The sequence below is a fragment of the Vavraia culicis genome (assembly GCF_000192795.1).
Source record: "Vavraia culicis subsp. floridensis unplaced genomic scaffold supercont1.27, whole genome shotgun sequence".
Classification (NCBI taxonomy): Eukaryota; Fungi; Microsporidia; family Pleistophoridae; genus Vavraia; species Vavraia culicis.
Window position 1 is genome coordinate 58,616 of NW_007360630.1, and position 20,932 is coordinate 79,547.

The 20,932-nt window shown below is 40.0% G+C and overlaps 8 protein-coding genes across 8 annotated transcripts; 2 read left to right on the plus strand and 6 right to left on the minus strand.

Moving 5' to 3' along the window:
• Positions 1–206: 206 nt before the first annotated feature.
• On the minus strand, positions 207–1,708 carry VCUG_01655 (uncharacterized protein; the record flags this gene model as incomplete). Its single annotated transcript, XM_008076480.1, has 1 exon — positions 207–1,708. One exon carries the CDS (start codon positions 1,706–1,708, stop codon positions 362–364), a length of 1,347 nt encoding a protein of 448 aa, XP_008074671.1. The 3' UTR covers positions 207–361.
• Positions 1,709–2,339: 631 nt separating this feature from the next.
• VCUG_01656 (uncharacterized protein) lies at positions 2,340–4,713 on the minus strand. The gene has a single exon (XM_008076481.1). It carries the CDS (start codon positions 4,669–4,671, stop codon positions 2,515–2,517), a length of 2,157 nt encoding a protein of 718 aa, XP_008074672.1. The 5' UTR covers positions 4,672–4,713; the 3' UTR covers positions 2,340–2,514.
• Positions 4,714–5,434: 721 nt separating this feature from the next.
• VCUG_01657 (uncharacterized protein) lies at positions 5,435–7,072 on the minus strand. Its single transcript, XM_008076482.1, has one exon. It carries the CDS (start codon positions 7,065–7,067, stop codon positions 6,012–6,014), a length of 1,056 nt encoding a protein of 351 aa, XP_008074673.1. The 5' UTR covers positions 7,068–7,072; the 3' UTR covers positions 5,435–6,011.
• Positions 7,073–7,760: 688 nt separating this feature from the next.
• On the plus strand, positions 7,761–10,208 carry VCUG_01658 (uncharacterized protein; the record flags this gene model as incomplete). The annotated part of the gene is made up of 1 exon (XM_008076483.1): positions 7,761–10,208. One exon carries the CDS (start codon positions 7,761–7,763, stop codon positions 10,020–10,022), a length of 2,262 nt encoding a protein of 753 aa, XP_008074674.1. The 3' UTR covers positions 10,023–10,208.
• Positions 10,076–12,213, minus strand: VCUG_01659 (uncharacterized protein; the record flags this gene model as incomplete). Its single annotated transcript, XM_008076484.1, has 1 exon — positions 10,076–12,213. The coding sequence occupies one exon, from the start codon at positions 12,211–12,213 to the stop codon at positions 10,345–10,347; it is 1,869 nt and encodes a 622-aa protein (XP_008074675.1). The 3' UTR covers positions 10,076–10,344.
• A 1,547-nt stretch (positions 12,214–13,760) lies between these two features.
• VCUG_01660 (uncharacterized protein) lies at positions 13,761–15,090 on the minus strand (the record flags this gene model as incomplete). The annotated part of the gene is made up of 1 exon (XM_008076485.1): positions 13,761–15,090. The coding sequence occupies one exon, from the start codon at positions 15,088–15,090 to the stop codon at positions 14,338–14,340; it is 753 nt and encodes a 250-aa protein (XP_008074676.1). The 3' UTR covers positions 13,761–14,337.
• Positions 15,091–18,220: 3,130 nt separating this feature from the next.
• Positions 18,221–20,131, plus strand: VCUG_01661 (uncharacterized protein; the record flags this gene model as incomplete). Its single annotated transcript, XM_008076486.1, has 1 exon — positions 18,221–20,131. The coding sequence occupies one exon, from the start codon at positions 18,221–18,223 to the stop codon at positions 20,114–20,116; it is 1,896 nt and encodes a 631-aa protein (XP_008074677.1). The 3' UTR covers positions 20,117–20,131.
• A 213-nt stretch (positions 20,132–20,344) lies between these two features.
• Positions 20,345–20,647, minus strand: VCUG_01662 (uncharacterized protein; the record flags this gene model as incomplete). The annotated part of the gene is made up of 1 exon (XM_008076487.1): positions 20,345–20,647. The coding sequence occupies one exon, from the start codon at positions 20,645–20,647 to the stop codon at positions 20,345–20,347; it is 303 nt and encodes a 100-aa protein (XP_008074678.1).
• Between the last annotated feature and the right edge of the window lie 285 nt (positions 20,648–20,932).

The following is a 20,932-nucleotide window of genomic DNA, read 5'->3' on the forward strand; positions in this document are numbered from 1 at the left end:
TGCAGAGCTGTTGAAAAGAACGAGTAAAAGAAAATGAATTCTCCAGCATTTCAGATATTTTCTGAGGCATAAGGCAGGTTTGACAAATCCAATAGTTTTTGTTATTTTAGGAGGATGCTTTACCTGATGTGGACATGATGGGTAGAATAAACGTGCTTTTAGCAAAAAATTGGCACGGAAGGACCAACAAATGACCAAATTTAATGCGTTGGACCATTAACACGGCAAAAGGTTGCATGAGGTATTCACGGCACAAAAATGTTGAGCGAACCGGTATAACATGCCATACTGCGGATAAACTTACGAGTAAAAAACACGCTGTACCGTGAAATTGTTCTTAACAAAGGTATTTTACCATGATCTAACACCTTTTACTGTTCCGTTCTTGATAGCCGTAGTAATTGCCGATGATCCTCTGTATGATAGATGTGCTGGTCAACTCGGGAAAATCGCTTCCCACAATTTTCAACTCAATCATGTCCCTGACTAAGTGGTAATTATCGAGCGAAGTATCGTTTGCACCGCAAACGATGATATCAATCCCATGATGCCTGATAAAGTCTTTGTCTGGTACTAACGGTGCACCTCTGATAATTTTGCTCACGTATTTGCACGCAGACACGCACAGCTCTCTTTCCACCAATGACATGATGGGGCTCACGCGCTTGAGTTTGTGCGAGGTTGACTGGTTGAACAGACCTAAGATCGTGTACCAGCCGTTCTCTCTGCACTTTTTCAAGATACTGGCATGTCCTGCATGGAATAGATCGAATGTACCATCGATGTACACCACTTTTCCCTTGTTCCTCCGCTCAGGAATTTCATACTTTTCTAACAGGCCCTTGAGGTACACTTGGCGGTTGCCTTCATCATCCACACCCGATTTGACAGGAACGCTAGACTGCAGAGCAGTAGAAACACCCGGTTCAAGCGAGACACTGTTCTCGGCGCCGTTCCAGTTTCCGTTTGATCGCCGCCTGAGAAGCATGCGACCAACCAATCCAGTTGTAGAAATGTGCAGTGTTCGTTCAACTGTTTTGAATATGCCCCTTGCTTTTGCCTCACCGTAGCAATCCACGCCGTCCGCATTCTCGATGGAGTCATTACCGTGCACAACGAGATCGATGCCCTTCGATAGCACAAGATCGCACGATGTAATGAACGGCGCGTCCGGATAAACCTCATCTACCCATCTGCACGATTGTACAATGAAGTAACGCTCGTCATCGTTCATCACGGGCAATCCCTTGTTTTGGGTGATTTCCACGGATGAGTGCACCCCTGCAACGAGATACGAGCCAAGCTCTTTGGCCTGTCTCAGAACATTGCTGTGTCCGAAGTGAAACAGGTCGAAGCAGCCGTCCGTCCATATTTTTTTCATTCTGGGTAGGGCAACCATTTTTTCTATGATTACGCCGGAACAGGCTAAATATGTACCATTGCCCGTCATGTGCACCTGTAATAACGATAAAGTGCTGGCCCGCAACAACAAGAGACCAGCCCATACGACAACGCAGCGATTGCTGATTCCTTGTTGTGAGAAATAATACGGGGACAAACACGTCATAATTTCCAAACTGATCAGAAAGTACGGGTGAATCAAGGGTATTTCGCGTGTACGTTTACTGTGGCGGTCAGGCCCAGCAGGTTGTGCAGATACGCTGTGTGCAGCATTCAATTGAACGCTTCGCTGCACAGGAATAGGCATATTCAGCACAAGAAGCGTTTTTTGGATAGATAATGCTTTGCAGGCAGAACAGAAACATTCAAAATTACTTTAATTCCAGTGCAGAAAAGCGGTTTTTGCTAGCTGAGGGGGCAGCAAATCAGAAAAGTGTTCTTATTTAAGACTTTGCAGTGGTAAATGAGCGTACTGTTGGTAAAAAATGTGAGGAAGTTGTTTTTAACGGTTAATTCACGACAATACCAGTCATGGTACGTACTCAGCACATCACTCGGCAATTTTAAGGGAGAAAGGGAACGAGTTGAACAGTCTATTATGTAGGATTTGCACATGAGTACACGTACATTTGACGGAACATATGCTTTTACAGCAAAAACACCACATTTGAACGCAAATACACGTACATTTGACGGGACATGTGCTTTTACAGCAAAAATACCACATTTGAACGCAAATACACGTACATTTGACGGGAAATGTGCTTTTACAGCAAAAATACCGCGATGTGTCTACCTCTGCCCTAGTTAACGGGTTCCTCGTAAGTAACAAATAATGTCGAAATATGCCTACCAGGTCCAGCATTGAGCAAATTCTTACAACGAGGACGATTCGACTATCCAAGCTATTTTCTATTTTGAGACATTGTTTAGTGCTGATCTGAGGAGATGCCAAGCATAAGAGATACAGTTACGTTCGTTGTGTCTTCCTAATAAATGTTTAGTTGAGACAACTCCGTTCAGAGAAGCGCGCAGATACAGCTACCGCTCACATTAACCTCTTTACACACGTTTCTTCCTCGTAACATGAACAAAGGCATTTATTGAACGTTTTTAACTTTCTATATCATCCACAAAATCCCAAGTTGGCAATATTTTGAGCCAACGCACCGCATTCTGGTCGTAGAATCCGTAAGTGAATGGTGAATACAGGCAGAAGACAACGATCTGTAGAAAAAGAATTGCGTAAAGCAATTTCGGTTTTCTAACGAATATAAGAATGCTGTGCATGGAGAAGTACAGAGCCGGTAAGTAGTGGTGGAAGTAGAGTACCCGGCCGATAAAAAAGAACGGCAGAAAATGAATAGCCCATCCGCCGCAGAATAAACAGCAAAAAATCAGATTTTGCATGTTTATACGCTCCTTATTTCGTATTTGTCTGAGCGTCCTGCACAACAAAACTGTGGGCGCAATTAGCACGCATATAAGCGAGAGATACCACGAGAACGGATTCCCAAACATGTAAAATTTGATGTTCTCATTGCTCCAACCACACATTCTCAGGCCCCGCCTCAGAATGGGCCACTCATAGGCCTGCGAAACGATTCGTATCGGCTCTAGGTCATCGTCCTGCACGAAGGATTTGTTCGTTACATACATCAAGGCGTTATGCTCGACAATGTTGTGAAATACCGCAGACTTTAAGTTTCTCAGCTCTTTGTATTCCAAGTCCTCGCTCTTTACCTTGTTGTTCATTTCGATATTCCAGAGGGTCGAGCTGTCCTTTTTATACGAACATGTCACTTCTCCCTGTCTGAACCCCCATTGTGGATACCGCTTATTTGTAGATCGCAGATAGCACTCCTCATCAACGCTCTTCAGTCGAAACCTGGTGGTCAGTGTTTTGATCCTATCCTCCTTCTTGATTAGATCGTCTGCCACTTCTACCTTAAACAGATTGGTTCTGAAGAGTTCGGTGTTAGGAGATGTGGACAAAAGCTTATCATCCTTGGAGACATATGCCTTTTTGTTTACCAGATTGAGATAACGAAGGGTGTTCATGTGCATCACAACCACCTCGTCGTTGTCTTTGACCATCTCGGCCTTTACGTCGCCATCAACAACTTTCTGGAACGCCCAGTAGTTATTCTCGTCTTTGTGTCCGTACGTTGTCATTTGGCTGCCCTCGCTCTCGGGATATTGGTCTTTGTGCGAGTGCAAGTATTGGCCGCTAAGCTTGGTGGACTTGATTGTCACGACAGTTCCGTACTCCACGTATTTCCTGAACCTGTGTTCATTGCCTTTCAGGGTGCTCTGGAAAAAAGATGACATGTGACCATCATCGGGACTCGAACGGTTTACAATCCTGAAATGAACGAAAAAAAAGAACAGGTAAATGATTATGGGAAGCGCAATCAGGTACAACGCTCGTTCGGCAAATACACGGATAAACTGCGTGAACGCTACATTTTTTTGTATCAGAAGAAGCCACAGCTCGGCAATGATAAATAGGCCCACAAGAAAAGTCGTAAAGCAGCCGATCCATTTCACGCTCTGGACACATCCAAGGGCAGTGCCCAAAAGCATGAGATTTGCGGTTGTTCGTCTTCGCATGTACTTGGCGAGGGCGTACACCACCATGGAGGTGAAGAATAAAAGGTGCGAATCGAGCAAGATCAACCGCGAAATGCAAACCAACGAATTCTCAAAGATTATCATAAATGCGATCACAGTGCAACAATGAACATCGTAAGACATTTCGCGCAGCGTCAGATATGAAAACAGAGGAACAAATGAGGAAATGAACGCGTGAAACCGTCGCATACCCACGTAGTCCATCTGTGCCGGGTAGCTTGAACCAGAGTCGAATTTGAAATTTACGTCTTGCCCAAACAGGTACCCGCTCAGTGCTGTCAACATCTTTCCCAGGGGCGGATGAACATCAAAATAGAAAAGTCGCTGCAAATACTTCGATGCAAACTTTCCAAAGTGGGCCTCGTCCCAAACTACGAAATTGCCCTTTTCTATTTTATAAGAGCGTACTAGGAACGACACCAGAAAGATCAAACAAAGAAGCAAGATTTCCGATTTTCTTCTTGTCTTATCCTCTGACATGCCATCTTTCATTTTCAAATTAGGCTTTTCGCACGGTACCGTCGGTCTATCCTTTGCTTCCGTATCACTGGCACTAATCCTTTGCTTTATTATGGAACTTTCGTCTGCTAGCGACCCAGGCTCCTCTTTGTCCGTGTGTATCAGCGGGCTGGTCATTATTTGATTACAAATTCTTTGCTTTTAAAGATAACTGTGAAACATGATATCGAAAAGTAAATAAGCGTTGTTTACTTGCATGACGGGCATGCCATCACATCTGCATGCTGATTATCAAGCACTCCTCTGTGTGTTCGTGGGATCGGCTGTACTGCAGTGCTTGAAGGCACGTTGAAACCATGATGCTTATTTTTTACCGAGGATGTACCTGATTGTTGCACACACTCCCACATAACACGAACAAACATGCCCTGTTGGTCCATCATAAAATGGGTGGCCATTTTTGATTCCAAGGCTTGTTCTTGGCTACATTTAAGTTTTCAACACCAGGTGTACACCGAGTATTGTTCAACCCGTTGCTGACTGCTGTAAGAGAGCAGAACAGGGTGCTATCAACAGCAATATTGAAATGTTAAATTAATGTAATTCATCGGTCACAAGGTGTGGCTTACGGACCCTCATGTTCGTGCATAATGTGCAATCTGAAGTAAAGGCAAGGGATAGAAAGTCCTACAACGAACTAAATGAAGGTTTTCGAACAAAACATTCTTTTTGAATTGCTACTCCCACGTTTTCTCTTTATTTACATGATATGTTTTGGTTAGGTTAAATTTACCTGCAAAATAATTGCTGTGAGCATCGGCCCACAGGGCCTTGCGTTATCTGCACCCTCCTGTTTTAACTCAATAATCCCGTTCTGTGCAGCAGGATAATCTAAGCTCGTAACAAGCGAATTTAGTGATGAATCTAAATTAATTTGTGTGTTTCAGGATAATGTTTTATTTATGGTTGTGATCAGGAGCTCGTAATTGTAACACTAGCAATCACAAAAGATGAATTAATGGGTGAGGTGTGCATTGTACCTCCTCTTGTTTTGCGCTGCAAATGAATAGAAGGTTGGTGTGCCGTACTTTCATGTTAACGGAGCGTTTTAGTCGATGGCCTTGTAAGCAAGGCCCCTTCAGTTCAGAAAAGCATTATTTTTACCTCTCCTTATACTCTTTGAGCTCTAGCCGCTTTTCAGAAGGATGAGCAACTACAAATGCACCTATTGTACAGCACATGGTTCAATGCGGAACCATACTCAACGGAATGGGCCTTGTTCTAACACAATTATTAAACGCTTTCACCGGTTGACAACTCACTTATTGCACGGTATTCGATATACACAGCCAGTGCTGCTCCACCATTTCCCTGCACGTGAGTCAGTGCACGTTCGCACATTATGATAAAAGAATTACCAAATTTGTTTGACTAGGCACAAGGTTTTCGTCACGGCCACAGAGAATGGTGTAATTAGCACTTCGCTAATAATAAAACTGAAACTTAGCATTTTTCGTTTACTGAATCAAAACATTCGTGAACAACTCCGTTGATTGCGGTTCCTTGGCTGACTGTGCCAGGTTAGATTCTCTGTCAATCGTGTCCTGAACACTTTTTTCGATGTCCCTTATCTCATTTTCTGGAACAAACTGTGCCAAAAAAGACTTAAAGTGGTTAATCGGATCAATTTTTGCCCTGTCGGTGAGTTCCTGCTTTGATCTAAAATCGGTCTGATCTCTGGCCGAGTGGGTGCACAGCCGGTAAGTGGCTATTTCCAAAACCAGCGGACATGTTTTAAGGGCATATTCTCTACAAAACTTGAAAACTGCTATGAGGTCCAAAACATTCTCATGGCTCACCCGTATACCTGGGATGTTGTCCCCTCTTTTGTAGAAATTAGTGTTACTGCTTGCAGTCTCCACCCTTGTCCACATGCCGTAGTCATTGTTCTCACACACAAAAATGATCGGCAATTTCCATAACATTGCCATGTTGTAGGATTCAAATATCTGTCCTTGGTTGGCAGCACCGTCTCCATAAAAGGCAAAACTGACATTTTTAGCCACCATCTTATCGAGCTTATCGCCTTTTGCAAGATTAACATATTTGTGGCGAAATGCAAGACCGAGAGAAATCGGTACTTGGGCACCAACGATACCATGTCCGCCATAGAATGCTTTGTTATACAGGTGCATAGATCCGCCCTTTCCACCACACATACCCTCATCCCTACCTAGCATCTCAGCAAGAATCACCCTGGCACTGTCTCCGGTCACGTAGCTCAGACCATGGCACCTGTACGAGGAAGTCGCGGTGTCTTCCCCTGATATAGCGTGTTTATATGCAGCATAGATGCTTTCCTGACCGCTTGCCAAATGGCAAAATCCCCTGATCATTTTTCTATCAAAAAGCTGCTGCGAGCACTCCTCCAATCTTCTTATCGAGAGCATGGTTCTGTACATCTCCTTTAATTCATCAACTTTGTATTCATACTCACTGTCCAGTGCCTGTTTGTCCAGCAGGTGCACATCGATACATTTCAGATCCAGCTTGTATTTGTAGGTTTTTTGCATCCGCCCTTGCACTCCAAACAAATTTTATCATTAAAATGATAAATTAATACAAAACGTTTGTCAGGGACGGCATAGACTATTTGTGCAGTGTCCGCGGCTAACAATGGGCGTAGATCGATTTGTGGACGAATAACAGTTTTTATAGACATACGACTGAATGTAGCGTGCCGAGATAGTTGGTCATTCGTGTTGATAGGCCGACTACCACAAAAATGAAGTTGTTTTTAGTACTTTACGGAACAACGGTAATAAAGCAGTCTTTAGGGCTGATTTATTGGAAAAAGGTGTTTGAAAACGTAGAAAGATGAAAGTGTGCTGTTAAAGGCAAAAATATGCAGCTGCAGCGCTGTGATTGAGCTTAAAAAAATTGCAAACACGTGTCAAAATACGCATTCAGACAATGCAGGTCTACATCTGCGAAGTAATTTTTGCTGTATCATGGTTGATGAATGGTCAGACATGAAGCAAAGAAAGCAGTTCAGCAAAACTTAGATTGTGAGCCACATATATTTGTTCATCACTACGCTTAGCATAGCAAGGTGCTGTTCCAAGGCCCAGTTTTGATGTTTCGTGTGTTAAAGTGCATTTACTTTTGGTACCCGTTCTGAATGAGTTTCGAACTAGCGCAGCCACTTTTCTATTTGTTCGTGGTGCCGCTGCAAGAAGAAGCTAAAAAAATTTCTTACCCCCAGAATGTATGCGCTAATGGAATCAGCTGATGCCGTGAACCTATTCAAAGACGACAGTTTGGTCGCTTCATACAGATTTGATAGCGCTGAGCATGCCCAGAAGATATACAGTGAGGTGATAAAAGGTGTACTACCCGAGGAGATTGAAACTTTCCTTCTAGACAACGATGTTGATGATTTGATTGTTGATAAGAGTCTGGTCAAATCCGGGTTGAGGGATGCGTGTAAGTCGATAAAATTTGTGGAAGATCAAAGAAGGCTAAGGCTGTTAAGGGAGAAGATAAAAGCAAAGGATGAGAGTGTACGAGGTTTGAGCCACTCAATGGCACATAAGAACGTGAATTTTTACACGCTGGATCCGCTGATTGCACAAAGTTACTGCATGTTGAAGCAAATAGAGAGCGACATAGAGCGGTACGACAAGAGAGCAGCAGAGATATACCTTAATTACCTGCCAGAACTGAAGATAAGGAAGAGGAAAGATGAGTCCGATGATGAAAAGGTGGAGTACAAGCAGTTTTACGATGTGGAGGTGATCAAGAAGCTGTGGAAGATAAAAGAGAACGGGGATATGAGCAAGAAGTATTTGTGGACAAAGGACTCTGTTGGAATTGAGCTCTCGCCGAATGACTGGACAAACTTGCAGAGGCTTGTCGATCTAGTTGAACTGAAGAAAAAGAGCATGGACAAGCTTTTGAAGTACCTCGAGCAGCAAGTTGAAATTCACGCACCAAATCTCAATGCTTTACTGGGTTTCCGACTCACCGCTGAGTTGGTCACTTTGTGTGGCTCACTGATAAATCTTGCTAAGTGTTCGTCAAGCACGGTGCAGGTTCTGGGTGCTGAGAAAGCACTTTTTAGGTCCTTGAAAAACAAAACGCCCACACCAAAATATGGCATTCTTAAGAATAACGGATTAACGAAATCGCCACGCATAATACGATCGCTTGCAAGCAAGATAGTACTTTGTGCCAGGATCGATGTCTTTAGGAGGACAAAGACCGATGCATATGGTAAAGCGCTGAGAGCCGTCCTAGAGACGAAGGTGAAGACAAATAAGAAGGTGCTCACCGATGAGGTGTTGGCTAAGGTTACAGAACAGTTGAAAAAAGTGGAGGTAGAAAATGCAGGACAAGAAGAGGCTATTGGAAAGGCAGGACAAGAAAAGGCTATTGGAAAGGCAGGACAAGAAAAGGCTATTGGAAAGCGATCTGAGGAAAGAAAGAGGCGGCGAGTTGTAGATGATAGCTTACAAGATATGCCGCAGAAAGGTAAGAAAGCGCGTGTATCAGTGTCGTTGAAGGAAGGAGGAGAATCAAAAAAACTTACGAATGAAGAGCCGGAAGATTCATCAAAGTTTAGAAAAGTAAAGCATGTCATTGGAGATGAAGAGGGTGTGTTATCGAAAGAAAAAACCATAACTAAGCCTGCAAAACCGGCCAGCAGTATCAAATCCAAAGAAATGGACAAGGTTGAACAGAAAAGTGAAGATAAGTCAGGGCGTAAAAAGGATAAAAAGCGAAGCAAGGAGAGCGATTCAAAATTGGAATATGCGACGATAGATCCTGAGGCCAAGGATTCTCGTAAAAAACGGGAAAGTGTTGCGAAAGGTGGTAGGAAGAAAACCACAACCGCAGATGTGAAGGGAACAGAAGCTGATTATGAAGACGTGGAAGAGAATAGAACTGAAAAAAGTGTGAAAAGCATGGGCAAAGACACAACGAGAAGGAAAAGTGAGAAAAACATGAGCGAGGACACACCGAGAAGGAAAAGTGAGAAAAAAATGAGCGAGGACACCCCGAGAAGGAAAAGTGAGAAAAACATGAGCGAGGACACCCCGAGAAGGAAAAGCAAGTTGGAATCTTCTTCAAAAAGCGGTGAAACCAAAAACAATTTAGCCACATCTAGCAGAAGGAAAAGTTTGAAAAAAGGAGACTCGGATGACATCGATAGCAGCTCTATTCCAACCAAGAAGACGAAGAGTTCAAAAACAGATAAGAATGAAAATGATGTGAGCGGAGTGAAAAGTTCCAGGTTATCTGTTTCTATGCCTGGAAAAGCGAAGGCTGCAGGAACAACGAAGATTAAAATTTCCAAAACGAAAAAAGACAATTGCGACGCACCTGTTGATGAAAAAAACGCAGCTACACCAGAAAAAACAGCACATAAGGATACCAAAGTAGAAAAGGAGAATGAAAAACGCGACAAAAGCACATCTTCAGAGCCTCGATCAAAAAGAAAAAAAAGAGTTACGGGCAATGAGTAAAGAGTAATAACAAAGGCTTATTCTTATCACGAATATAAAAAATAAAACTTATTTCACGGATGTTTTAGTCAGAATATTACCAAAGAGCGCAATCAGCCTGTCTCCGCAGCATACCAACGAATACCTCTAAATACGATAATTCGGTGCTGGAAAGCATGTTTTTAAACAGTAAACACTAATTTTCGCGGTAATTATACCCAATATCTACGTGCGGTTTTATCCCAGGATAATCCGTCTTGTCTCTCTGAGGACTATCATTTTATTCCCAAAGAGCCGGTATAAAACAAGAATGTCCACTGGACTCATTTGCAGTGACAATTCTTTATACATCATCGGTCTCTATGTTGTTAACCCGGCAAAAATTTACAAAGTGCACCTTTAAATCCTTCTCATCATTCATTTCAACGAAGTCCCTCATGAGATTTGCGCAGCTTGTCTTAATAGATGCTGGAAATGGACTTAGAAATTCGCAAACGAGATAAATTTTGCACACATCGTTGCCGTTGCTTGAAAAAAAAATCTTTTTGACAAATGAATCAATTTTCGCAGACAGCCCCAAGTCTCGCGCCATGGATACGCTCAACATACATCCATACAGCTTTGCATAGCTTATCGCTTTGTGTTTTTCATCTCTTTCCATGCATATTGAGATGCAGCTCTGCACCAAATCGATGTTAAATCCAAAGAAAATGAAAATCTTTGCTAATTTTATCGGGACAGGGAACGACCACAAGTCCAACAGATACGTAAACAAAAACAGTTTGTTGGTCTCAAATAGCACAGCAAGCTTGTCACTTATGTCAAATTCAAGCACAGGCTCACCGTCTTCTATGAGCTTACACTTGCCCACCAGAAACTCCATGAAATTGCGTACATCGCTGCTGTCCAGCTCATCACTTGTTTTGACAATTCTTTCCAAACAGTTTCTAATGGCTCGTCGTTCATTAACACCAACATCAGAGCTCCTAGTGTTCAAATACAGCAGGAGCTTTATTATATCCTCATTTCCACCACTTGAATATTCTCTGGCAAGCAGAAAGCGCCCAGCTCGCTCCAGGCAGTTGATAAGCATCTCGTATTTTTTCGTTTTCAGCAAAAAATGAAACATGGAAATCAATTTATCACGGTCAAAGCAATCAAACTTGAACAGCTCACACGCAAAATAAACCTTACGCTCCGATCTAACAGCCTGAATGACCAATTCAGAAAGCGTTTTCGTTGCAACATTTGAGTGGGAGTGTATCATGTCGATTATCTCAACATTATAGTCAAGGTTAAGAATCGCTGCTATCTTAGCAAGATATTTCAACTCGACGGACTCGTTGAGAAGAGACATAATAAACTCTTCCTTCCTTTGGTTCCGCGTCAAGTTGCTTACCACAAAATAGGGATTTCGTATATTTTGTACAATCTTATCCGTTGTCATTCGGCAAGACTTCTCGTTCGTGCTGTGGTTGGGCACTTTGTGATTCTTATAAAACTTTTTTTCCTTCTCCGTAAGCTCAATGATTTGTACAAAGTTATCCGATTGGATTTCTATTCCAAGCGCGTTGTTCAATAACTTGATATATTTCTGGTCCCCAGACGATTTGTCAAGCTTTATGTAAAGTTCCTTAAGAAATTCTAAATTGTCACGGTAGTATGTTGACAAGGCCTGGATAATGTTTCTGTGGTCGTTATGCATTTGCTCCAGCTCACAGATTTGTTCCATCAGGAATGCAATGATGCTGTGTAGCACGCCAAGCTTATGTTTATAAAAGTTTCCTTCCATTGTCTTTCGGAGAAAATTCCTGTACCTTTCCTGTTTTTCGATTCCGCAAGCACAAATTTCGGCGTAAATAATGGCATAAAAGTCAATGCACTCCGTTTTCAGATTCTGACGTAGTATTTCCTTGAAGCTATGCAGGAAAACATCATCAAAGTCATCATAGGTTCTGCTCAATTTGAAGACGATCCGCATCGTTGTATGGACATTTCTGCCATCGTGTTCTAAGAGCGAAGTAATGGCATCGTCCAAAAAATTGCTTAGATCGACACTCGACAGGTCTTCAAGAATTTTCAGAAGCGATGATTCGCGCACCTGCTTAATTTGGTTCAGCAGAGCAGTGATTTTTTTGAGAGTTCCCGTCTTTGGCTGCCCACCAAGATCTTCTCTGGCAATGTATGCAATTTTTTCTTCCTGGTAGCACATGGGCATGTGGTTAAAAAATAATTTTAAACATACGAAAAGAGATTAGGAATATGAAGGGTTGTTGGTAGCGTTGAATCAATACGATAAATACGACGTGTTGTTTGTTGATGTATGTACGCGGTTAACTCCATTTACTTGATACAAAGCAGCGAATGATTATCCTGGAGCTGTGTTCAAACCTGATCGAATGTTTACGTAACGTTGTTTAGGTCCGGATAAATGAGCACGGAAACTTCAGATGCCATTTTTTGCACTCATGTGGACTTATGGGAAGTTGGTGCGTTAAGCTTGAAGAATCGAATTTAATCCCCGTTCAAAATGGCTGATACCGCTGCAACTGTGTGCCGATCTTTCTAAGGTTGATAAAATTGCACATGGAACACGACAAACAGTGAACTAAGCAACACAAATCTGTAGTTCTGTTCGTCTCATGATTTTAAACTGTTACTGGTGCGTTTTTGTTAATGCAATGGATTAGAAAGTGCATTTACCGAGAACCTAACGCAAACATGATACCAGAATAGTGCACTCGTATACCTGATGGACGTAACAGAAGATCTTATGTACAATATAGGATCGGTGACATATTTTGTTCGTGTAACAAATATTTACAGCATATGTGAGTGCTACGATATTGTGATTGGGGTGCTTTGGTTGAACTTAGCCCGACCATTACTCATGAGGGTCTAGCTATTGCACAGAATTTCAATTGATAAATTGTGTTTTGCACATGTAAGCGTGATAGAATATGGAATAGCACTTAACAAGGAAAACAAATTGCATATTTACTAAAATACTTTTTGTATTCATAACTAGCTACGCTATTTCGGTTTATAAATCAGAATAAGGTTTGATTACACTTTAAATGATACTTCTTTCCCTTAATATATCATACTGTTGTTTTTTAATTTGTTTTATACCTTTTGGTAGGGGCCAATAATTAATTTCATTTGGTAATCATGCATTTTAATGTTGTTCATAAAAAATGAATGAACAAATATTGTGAAAACGAATCTGATAACAGCTTTTAACTATTTATTTTACGTAAAAATGAGAAAGAAAAATTTTGATTTTATATGAAAGGCCAAGTAATTTATTCTTCTCAAACGGTTCAATCAGCCTTCGAGTTGTCTTTTAATATATTTGATGGTTTAAGCATAGTACAGAGTTAATACCACAAGGAACAAACTATCGTTGCAAACCTATGTTGGTTATAAAAGTCTATTTATTATTAACGTTTCAACCACGTTCATTGCACCTGTATTTAGATCTGTACGCATTATTTTTTCTGTTTTCTCTGCAACCAGCGGTTCTCCCTACCACGGCTGTGGAAATCCTTAATAAAGTTGTATTTGATATATGTGGTGAATTTTGACTAAGACGCGTAAAATTTGGTCTAGAGTTATTCTATTGAGACTTTTTGCTGCATTATTTGCGCTTTAACACGGTTCAGCACGACAAGAGAAGGTGCTATTTAGAGAAAGATAGGACCACAAGATAGAACTGACTGAGATTGTATTGATAATACGCGCGCTGTGGATCGATTAAATGCGTAAGAATTTTTGTGTTGTACGTTGAAAAGGAATGGATAATAAGCGTTGTGATATATGTTGGAAGGGGATGATAAGTGGTTCATTGCACGTTGAAGCTCGTGGCAGTTCAATCTCTAAAAACACACAGTCCAAATCACATTCAAAATTATTTACTATGCAATTGTTTCCCAGGACAGAAATTGCAATAGAAGAATGAGTACTAATGGTTCTGGTAGGAACCGCTACACGACTTGGTTCAAATTTTCGTCAAAAACAGGATTGATCGACTTTTATTGCACAACGGGGACCTGAATCCATATGGCACTCCATGAATGAAGCTGTAGATAGTGGAACAAATATGCACAATCACACCTAAAATGGGAATACAGAGCATACTTCGATTCGTTGGCTACATTTAGCTACTAGGGAAGAGACAAACAACCGTACTTCAGTAAAAAACACTCTTCATAGATGGAATCAAGTGCTTATCTCCAAATCAAAATAGATAGAAACGAGCTGATGAGGCTGTGTAAAGTGTTTACCGGTAATGTACGTAACACTCATCCATATAATTGCTATCCTGTTGGATGGTTCAGTGAGCGCTTTGTTTACTCAATTTCGCACGGACTTCGTCGAGCTCTGCAGATAATTTTTTGATCGCCTCCTCAAACCTTCGTTGGACTATGATATTTGTTGCTGACTTTAAAAACTCTTTCTTCTCTCTTATCTTTTTTTGTATCTCTTCGATTTGGCCTTTGAGCTCCATCACCACTTCGCTTTCCAATGTTGTTTCCTCGAATCGCTTCTGATCAACCAGATATTCATCGATTAGATTATGTTCCAACTCAGCGGCCAAAGATGACACATCTTCCTCCTCGTTATCCGTATTAACTGTCTGTATTCTGATACTGGTCGCCAACCTGTCTCTTTCCAGCAACTCCTTCACCTTCTTTTCTATTTCTTCCACTGCGCTCAGGCTTTGTGCTCGCTCTCTCCAGCGTCTATGCTTCACAAATTTTAGGGGAGGCGTAATTCCGCTGGCAGCGTAGATCTTGGTGTAGTGATTTATCTCCACCTCTGTGTAACTTTTCGGCCATACAACGAGCATGTTGGCAACGTCGTTAATTTTGTAGAACTGATTGCCATCAAACGATTTTTGTGCTTCAAGGATACACGGCAGGGGAATTGCAGACACCCTGTATCTTGTCCCCTTATATCGAAAAGTAATGTTTTTAAGGTCGTTAAAATCGAATTCGCAATCGGGATACCCTTTCTCCTCTATTTCTCTGTCAAATTGCTCGCGTAACGCATCCGGTATCCTCAAAATTACATGTTCTTCTGTCATCGAAGGGTAAAAAGGTAACCATGAATATTTTGCTCAACGAGAATGGGGCGAATAGCGTACCACAAGCGGTTGTTGAGAGTATGTAAACTGTTTTGCGTGACACCTATTGCGATGGCAATTTCTTCGTGCTATTTAGGTTGAACATGCGGTATTTAGTAAATTGAATTTAGACATAAATTAGGCACAGACAAAATGGCCACTGAGAAACCAATAGGCACAAAAATGCCCGTTCTGCATGCTGATATTAAATAGGAAACATGTTTACTTATGAATTGTTGATGGGAGTTTGCGAAACTATGTGAGGAATGACTGGAGAGGTGAACATAGCAATTATAACAGATTGAAGTAAACTGCGAGTTGTTGCTGACGTGATTAATAGTCGCTCGTAACACATGATCCTTATAAAAAATATACGTTATCAATGTATAAATAGTTCTCTGAAGCAAGTCGCTCGCTCACATCTGTTCACACATTGGCTGCAAACACACTTGGATATATAGAATAAATTACATTCTTTTCTTTCTTTTTAAATTACAAAAACGGCTTCTGATCGGTTTAGCATCTAATTTTTACGCATTGGTACTTCTTCTCGCCGAATTAGAAACGAGTTTTATAGAAAGTGAGCAATACCGTGGTATGAACAAATCGAGTTATTCAAATTCAATCATTTTTATCGGCTAAATTGTGTTTTACATGCTTTTAATGAAGAATCTTTTACTAACATGTGATATTTTCGTTCCGTTCATAGTCAAAATGTCACGTTTACCCATCAATACGTCAGTAGACGAACACTGTTTCACAGCAAGACTCTAATATGGTGAGTCAAAGCAGAAACCTCGAGAAATTGGTAACTTTTAGGATACAACATATAGAATCAGGTTGCTTAAATTACACTATATGTCTTTTATATCCATTTTTCTTTCTAATGGCTTTATGCATAATGTTAATCAAACTTTTTCTGTGCCAGAATTCATCTCCTAGTATCGATTTGCCTCGGATAAGCATGTATTTGCATCATGTTAATTGACGTCGTTTAAGCAAAATTCTTTATTTGACGCTGACGCAAGGAGATGGAAATTGTAATGCCTATTGTTCGTAAAAACATTGTTTTTGCTGTAGATATGGCGGGATCGCTTGATGTAGTAAGATGCTTAATATGCTGGAATATAGTTTGATAATTGTTCTGAAGCGAATACAGGAACACAGTGGACATGATGTTGAACGATGTAATAAGATTGATTGAGCAAAATATTTGTTAAAGGAGTCTCTAGCTCGAGATAAGGAATGAAGGTAATTAGATGCAAATGAAAACCGAGAGACATGTGCTTCGGCGTTATGATGTATCAATCAATGTCTATGTATCAGCTCTGATTCCTCCGCTACTCATAGAAAGTCTCTCCTGTACCGGGTACTGTTGTCCTGCACAGTTTCTTTTACAAATGAAATGTTTATCTTGGGATTGCAGGACTGACACGAGTATTTGATACACTTACCTCCTCATTAACCAATAGAAAATAGAGTGTTCTACTTTTACTTCTATAGCAGGTATAAAGTTGATCCAAGCTTTCATATTCCACGAACGAGAAATAATGAATCCACAGTTAGATCAAAACAGGCCGACAGTATCCAAATATCTGGTAGAAAACAATACTGACCGATACTTTGCAGCAGCAATAAAAGTCACTGCCTTCACGATAGGTTGTAGCGATCCGAAAGCGTTGATGTGTTAATCAGATATAATGCAGCGTAACTAAAAAACTAAATAGGTGTCTTTGTCTAAATATTTGTGTTATACAAGAGTCCGTCGGGAGTTACAAAGGTCTAAGAAGACTCGGTGCTAAATAAAAGCAGACAAGAGAATCAGAAAACAAGCATCAGAGCACCAAAAAATGTTGAACGCAACCGTATTAAAATGTGCTAAATTGATTTATTCGGTTGATAGTGAGTGAGCAAACTTGTGGAAAAAAGTGTTATTCATATGTTTCAGTACACATATCTAATACAAATGCTCGCAAAAAAATAACATAAAAGAACGAATGGGCGGCAGAAAACTGACTGTTGGTAGAATGTAGAATTATTGGCCAAAAATGAAAAAGAGGATAAACGGTTTACACACATATTATCATGCTTAGATTATTATATCACATTTCTGTGAACTAAAAGCCGTTTATTACTTTTACAAGATCACAGTATCCAAGCAAACATACTTTTCTGGTCTGCTAGGACCGACTGTGATTACCGACCTGTGGCTCATAACTTGTTGTATAGAAAGTACATTTAACATCTTCTGAAATATGTTATATTGAATCAAATACCAATCCATATTTAGAAACACGCTAATTATTGCTTATTACGAATGTACCCATTGCAACATAAAAGTGTATTTACTAATTGTTCCATTGATAATATTACTATAAACAGTATCAGTTAGATAAATGCCGTGTACGAAATGATAAAGATCCAATCTGGCCATGATAAATACACACAAAAGCAACCGGAAACTATTGTTTGTTAAATCACAGTCAATCTATAAAACGTATAAGGCAAATTATAGCTGCGATATGCAAAATTTTTATTCGGCTCTGCCAACCAAAAAATGGCTGTAGTTAAATGTTCTGCCATAGTGTTAAACCAAATAAATTTCCTGGCCATATGATTGGGTGATATATGGTTTTAGTTTTTCCGTAGAACATATTTTTGCCGGCAAACTGATCAATTTTTCGGGACGTAGATAATTATGGCAAAAGATTACAAACATATGGGTAAATAGCAGACAGTGAATCTACATCAACAACTTTCAACCCATTTTATTCATGTAAACCGATCATACACTTCGGTTAAATTGGTCTTACGTTCAAACTTTTATGGAATTTTCTAAAAGAATCACGAGGCAGCATTTTCAAATTTGTTTTGGAGCGTAATATCGCATCAAATTCTTACACATGCTTCAAGCAGCAAAAAATCTGTCAACTTTTACGAAGGCCAGATAAGATAGAATAACATTTATTAAAGGAGGTCATGCCATCTTTAACGAGATATTTGAATACGAACGAATCACAGTGCGCGAAAAATCCGATATGATCTAAAAAGGTAAATTGTGGAAAATAAAAGAAAAGAGAATAGAGAAAGAATGAAACTCGAATGGAAAAATATTGATATTGAGGTTATGAATCACAATAGAAGATATAGGCAGAAAAGAATAAAACTAGTGTCGAATGCTTGTGGACACGCTAAAGAGGGATTGTTAGCAATCATGGGACCGAGCGGAAGCGGAAAGACAACGCTGATAAAAGCATTGGCCGGGAGATTACCAAGTGATTCATCGTCTACCGGTATAGTAACGCTAAATGGAGTTGAAAGGGATGTTGAGACATGGGTAGATATTGTTGGATACGTTGACCAAGATGATGCGATATATAACACGTTAACTGCGCGCGAAACTGTCACGTACGCCGCTAAGTTTAGATTAAAAAATAGGAGCATAAATATCACTGAAAAAGTGGAGGGCCTATTCAAGAAACTTGCCATTACACATGTTTTGGATTGTCAAATGTCCAATCTGTCGGGTGGTGAGCGAAAAAGGGTGATGATCGCCGTCGAACTAATAACAGACCCGAAGATAATTTTTCTGGACGAGCCAACCAGTGGATTAGATAACAATACAACGGTTAAAATAATCAAATTACTTAAGGAACTGTCCAAAGAAGGAAGAACAATTCTGTTCACCATACATCAGCCAGATGACATAACGGTCGATGAATTTGATGAAATTTTGTTGTTGTCACAGGGTAGGTCGGTGTATATGGGTAGTATGAAGAATTGTGAGCAACATTTAATATCAAATGGATTTGTAAAAGAAGACCGAGAGACGTTCTCCAATTTTGCAATGAAAGTGTTAAATGTTGAACCAGGGATCTACCACGAGACTGATGAATCTGGGCGAATGGACTCTTTGGTAAACGAGGTTAAAGAGCGGTATAATTTCAATGCGAGTGAAAAGTTTAACAAAACAGGCAATGATTATTATGTTGAACTCGCTCCGAATTGTTACCATATTATGCTGCTGCTCAAGAGACGATGCAAATTGGAACTTTTTTCCAAAAAGAACATAGTGACCGTGCTAATTGGTGTTATTTCAATTTGTTTGATTCTCTATCTGGTAAGGGTCGTTAACAACATGCAATCAGAAGTTGCTAAAGAAATAGAAACCGGATTCCGAGATGGCACAAGAAAATTACCCAAAGACCTACGCGGAAAATCAATCAAATGTATCCAAGATGGCATGAAAACTTTTGCTGTGATGATCCTCAGTATATTTGTTGGGTTTCAAGTGGCAATAATACCGTTGCTGACTGGTATGGCATTCAACGGTGAGCACGACAAGATTAAGAGAGAAGTTTCTGTCCATACCTATTCGGTTTCATCCTATTATTTTGCGGTTTTTATTTTCGAATTTCTTAGGCACTTGGTACTTTTCATCTTCTTCGCGGTAGGTATCAGAATTATAACCGGTGATATTTTTGATTTTATGGCTATTTTAACTTCCTTTATGATGTTTCTTGCGACTATAACAGCATATCTTTTCTGCGGTTCCATATTGCGAGGCATGAAAAAAATAATTCTTGTGTTTGGATCGTTCTTAATTATTAACGCTCTCCCGTTTGCTTTTATAGTGGTCATGGCCAAAATGAGCAAAAAAATTACCAAAAAATTCTTATTGGCATATCTCTTGGACTTAACACCGAATTACGTACTGGGAGCGTGTTCATTCATTGCAAGACTAGAGAAACTGCTAAAAGACTATCCAGAGTTGGAATTACTTGAAGATATGATCGCGGATGATCAAGAAAGCTTTACGGTATCGTCTCTAAAAGAATACAAAAGTCTTCTTATGGGAATTGAACTGCCTGTTGCGTGCAACTATCTGTTTGGTGGTGGGATGATAGTTTTATATGCTGTATTATGCATCATGATGCTATCAATTCATCTTAAGCCAGATTTTCGAATGCGGCTTAACAAAAAATAAAATCATTTTGCTCCATTAATCGGTCTGCTTAACCGGTAGTACTATTGTTTTTTGTGAGTCGATAACAATATTTTTACTTAAGCTTTGAGAGATAAATCCTATAGGGCGTAACAATGCTTAAATATTTAGATATTTGGATAAAGTGGTGGCGGTTGCTGAAAACCTAACGTTTAAAATTAGATTTTATTTTATTGTGTGTATTTTAATGGAACATATTCGGGCTTACATTTATCTCTGAGTAAAAATTACATCCAATAGTCTTACTAAGTGGTCCTTGGTTCTGCATGAGATTACAATCTCTTCTGATACAACGCGGCCGCGGATATTTACCAGGTTTTGAATATAAAGAAAACGTTTGTGGCCATCATTAGTATTTAGAGATGAGGCATCAAACATCACGCACCATGGAATAATATGGAGTAAAAAAGATGGTACATAAGGTAACCAACGACTGTATATATAAATGTGCTCAGCATAAATTGGTAATAGTTCTAAAAAATAATATTTGATGAATTGTGTAAAGCAAAACATAACTAATTACAGCATTAGCATGTTTCAGGATTAAATTTCCAGGTAACATTAAATATTATCGGATTTAATGTCGATAATTTCTTTGTGTTCGCCATACCTAATTTTTGATTCCCTTTTTTTCTCGCTATCTAGTTCTCGCAACATTAGGATTCTATTTCCAATTTGTGTTTAGATTACCAACTAAAGGACAGAGAGTTGAATATGTGATATCTAAACAGAAATTTAATGTCATTATCACTTAGCAGCGGTTTACGTGTTGTAAGAGCTACAAATGTACTGATAGTA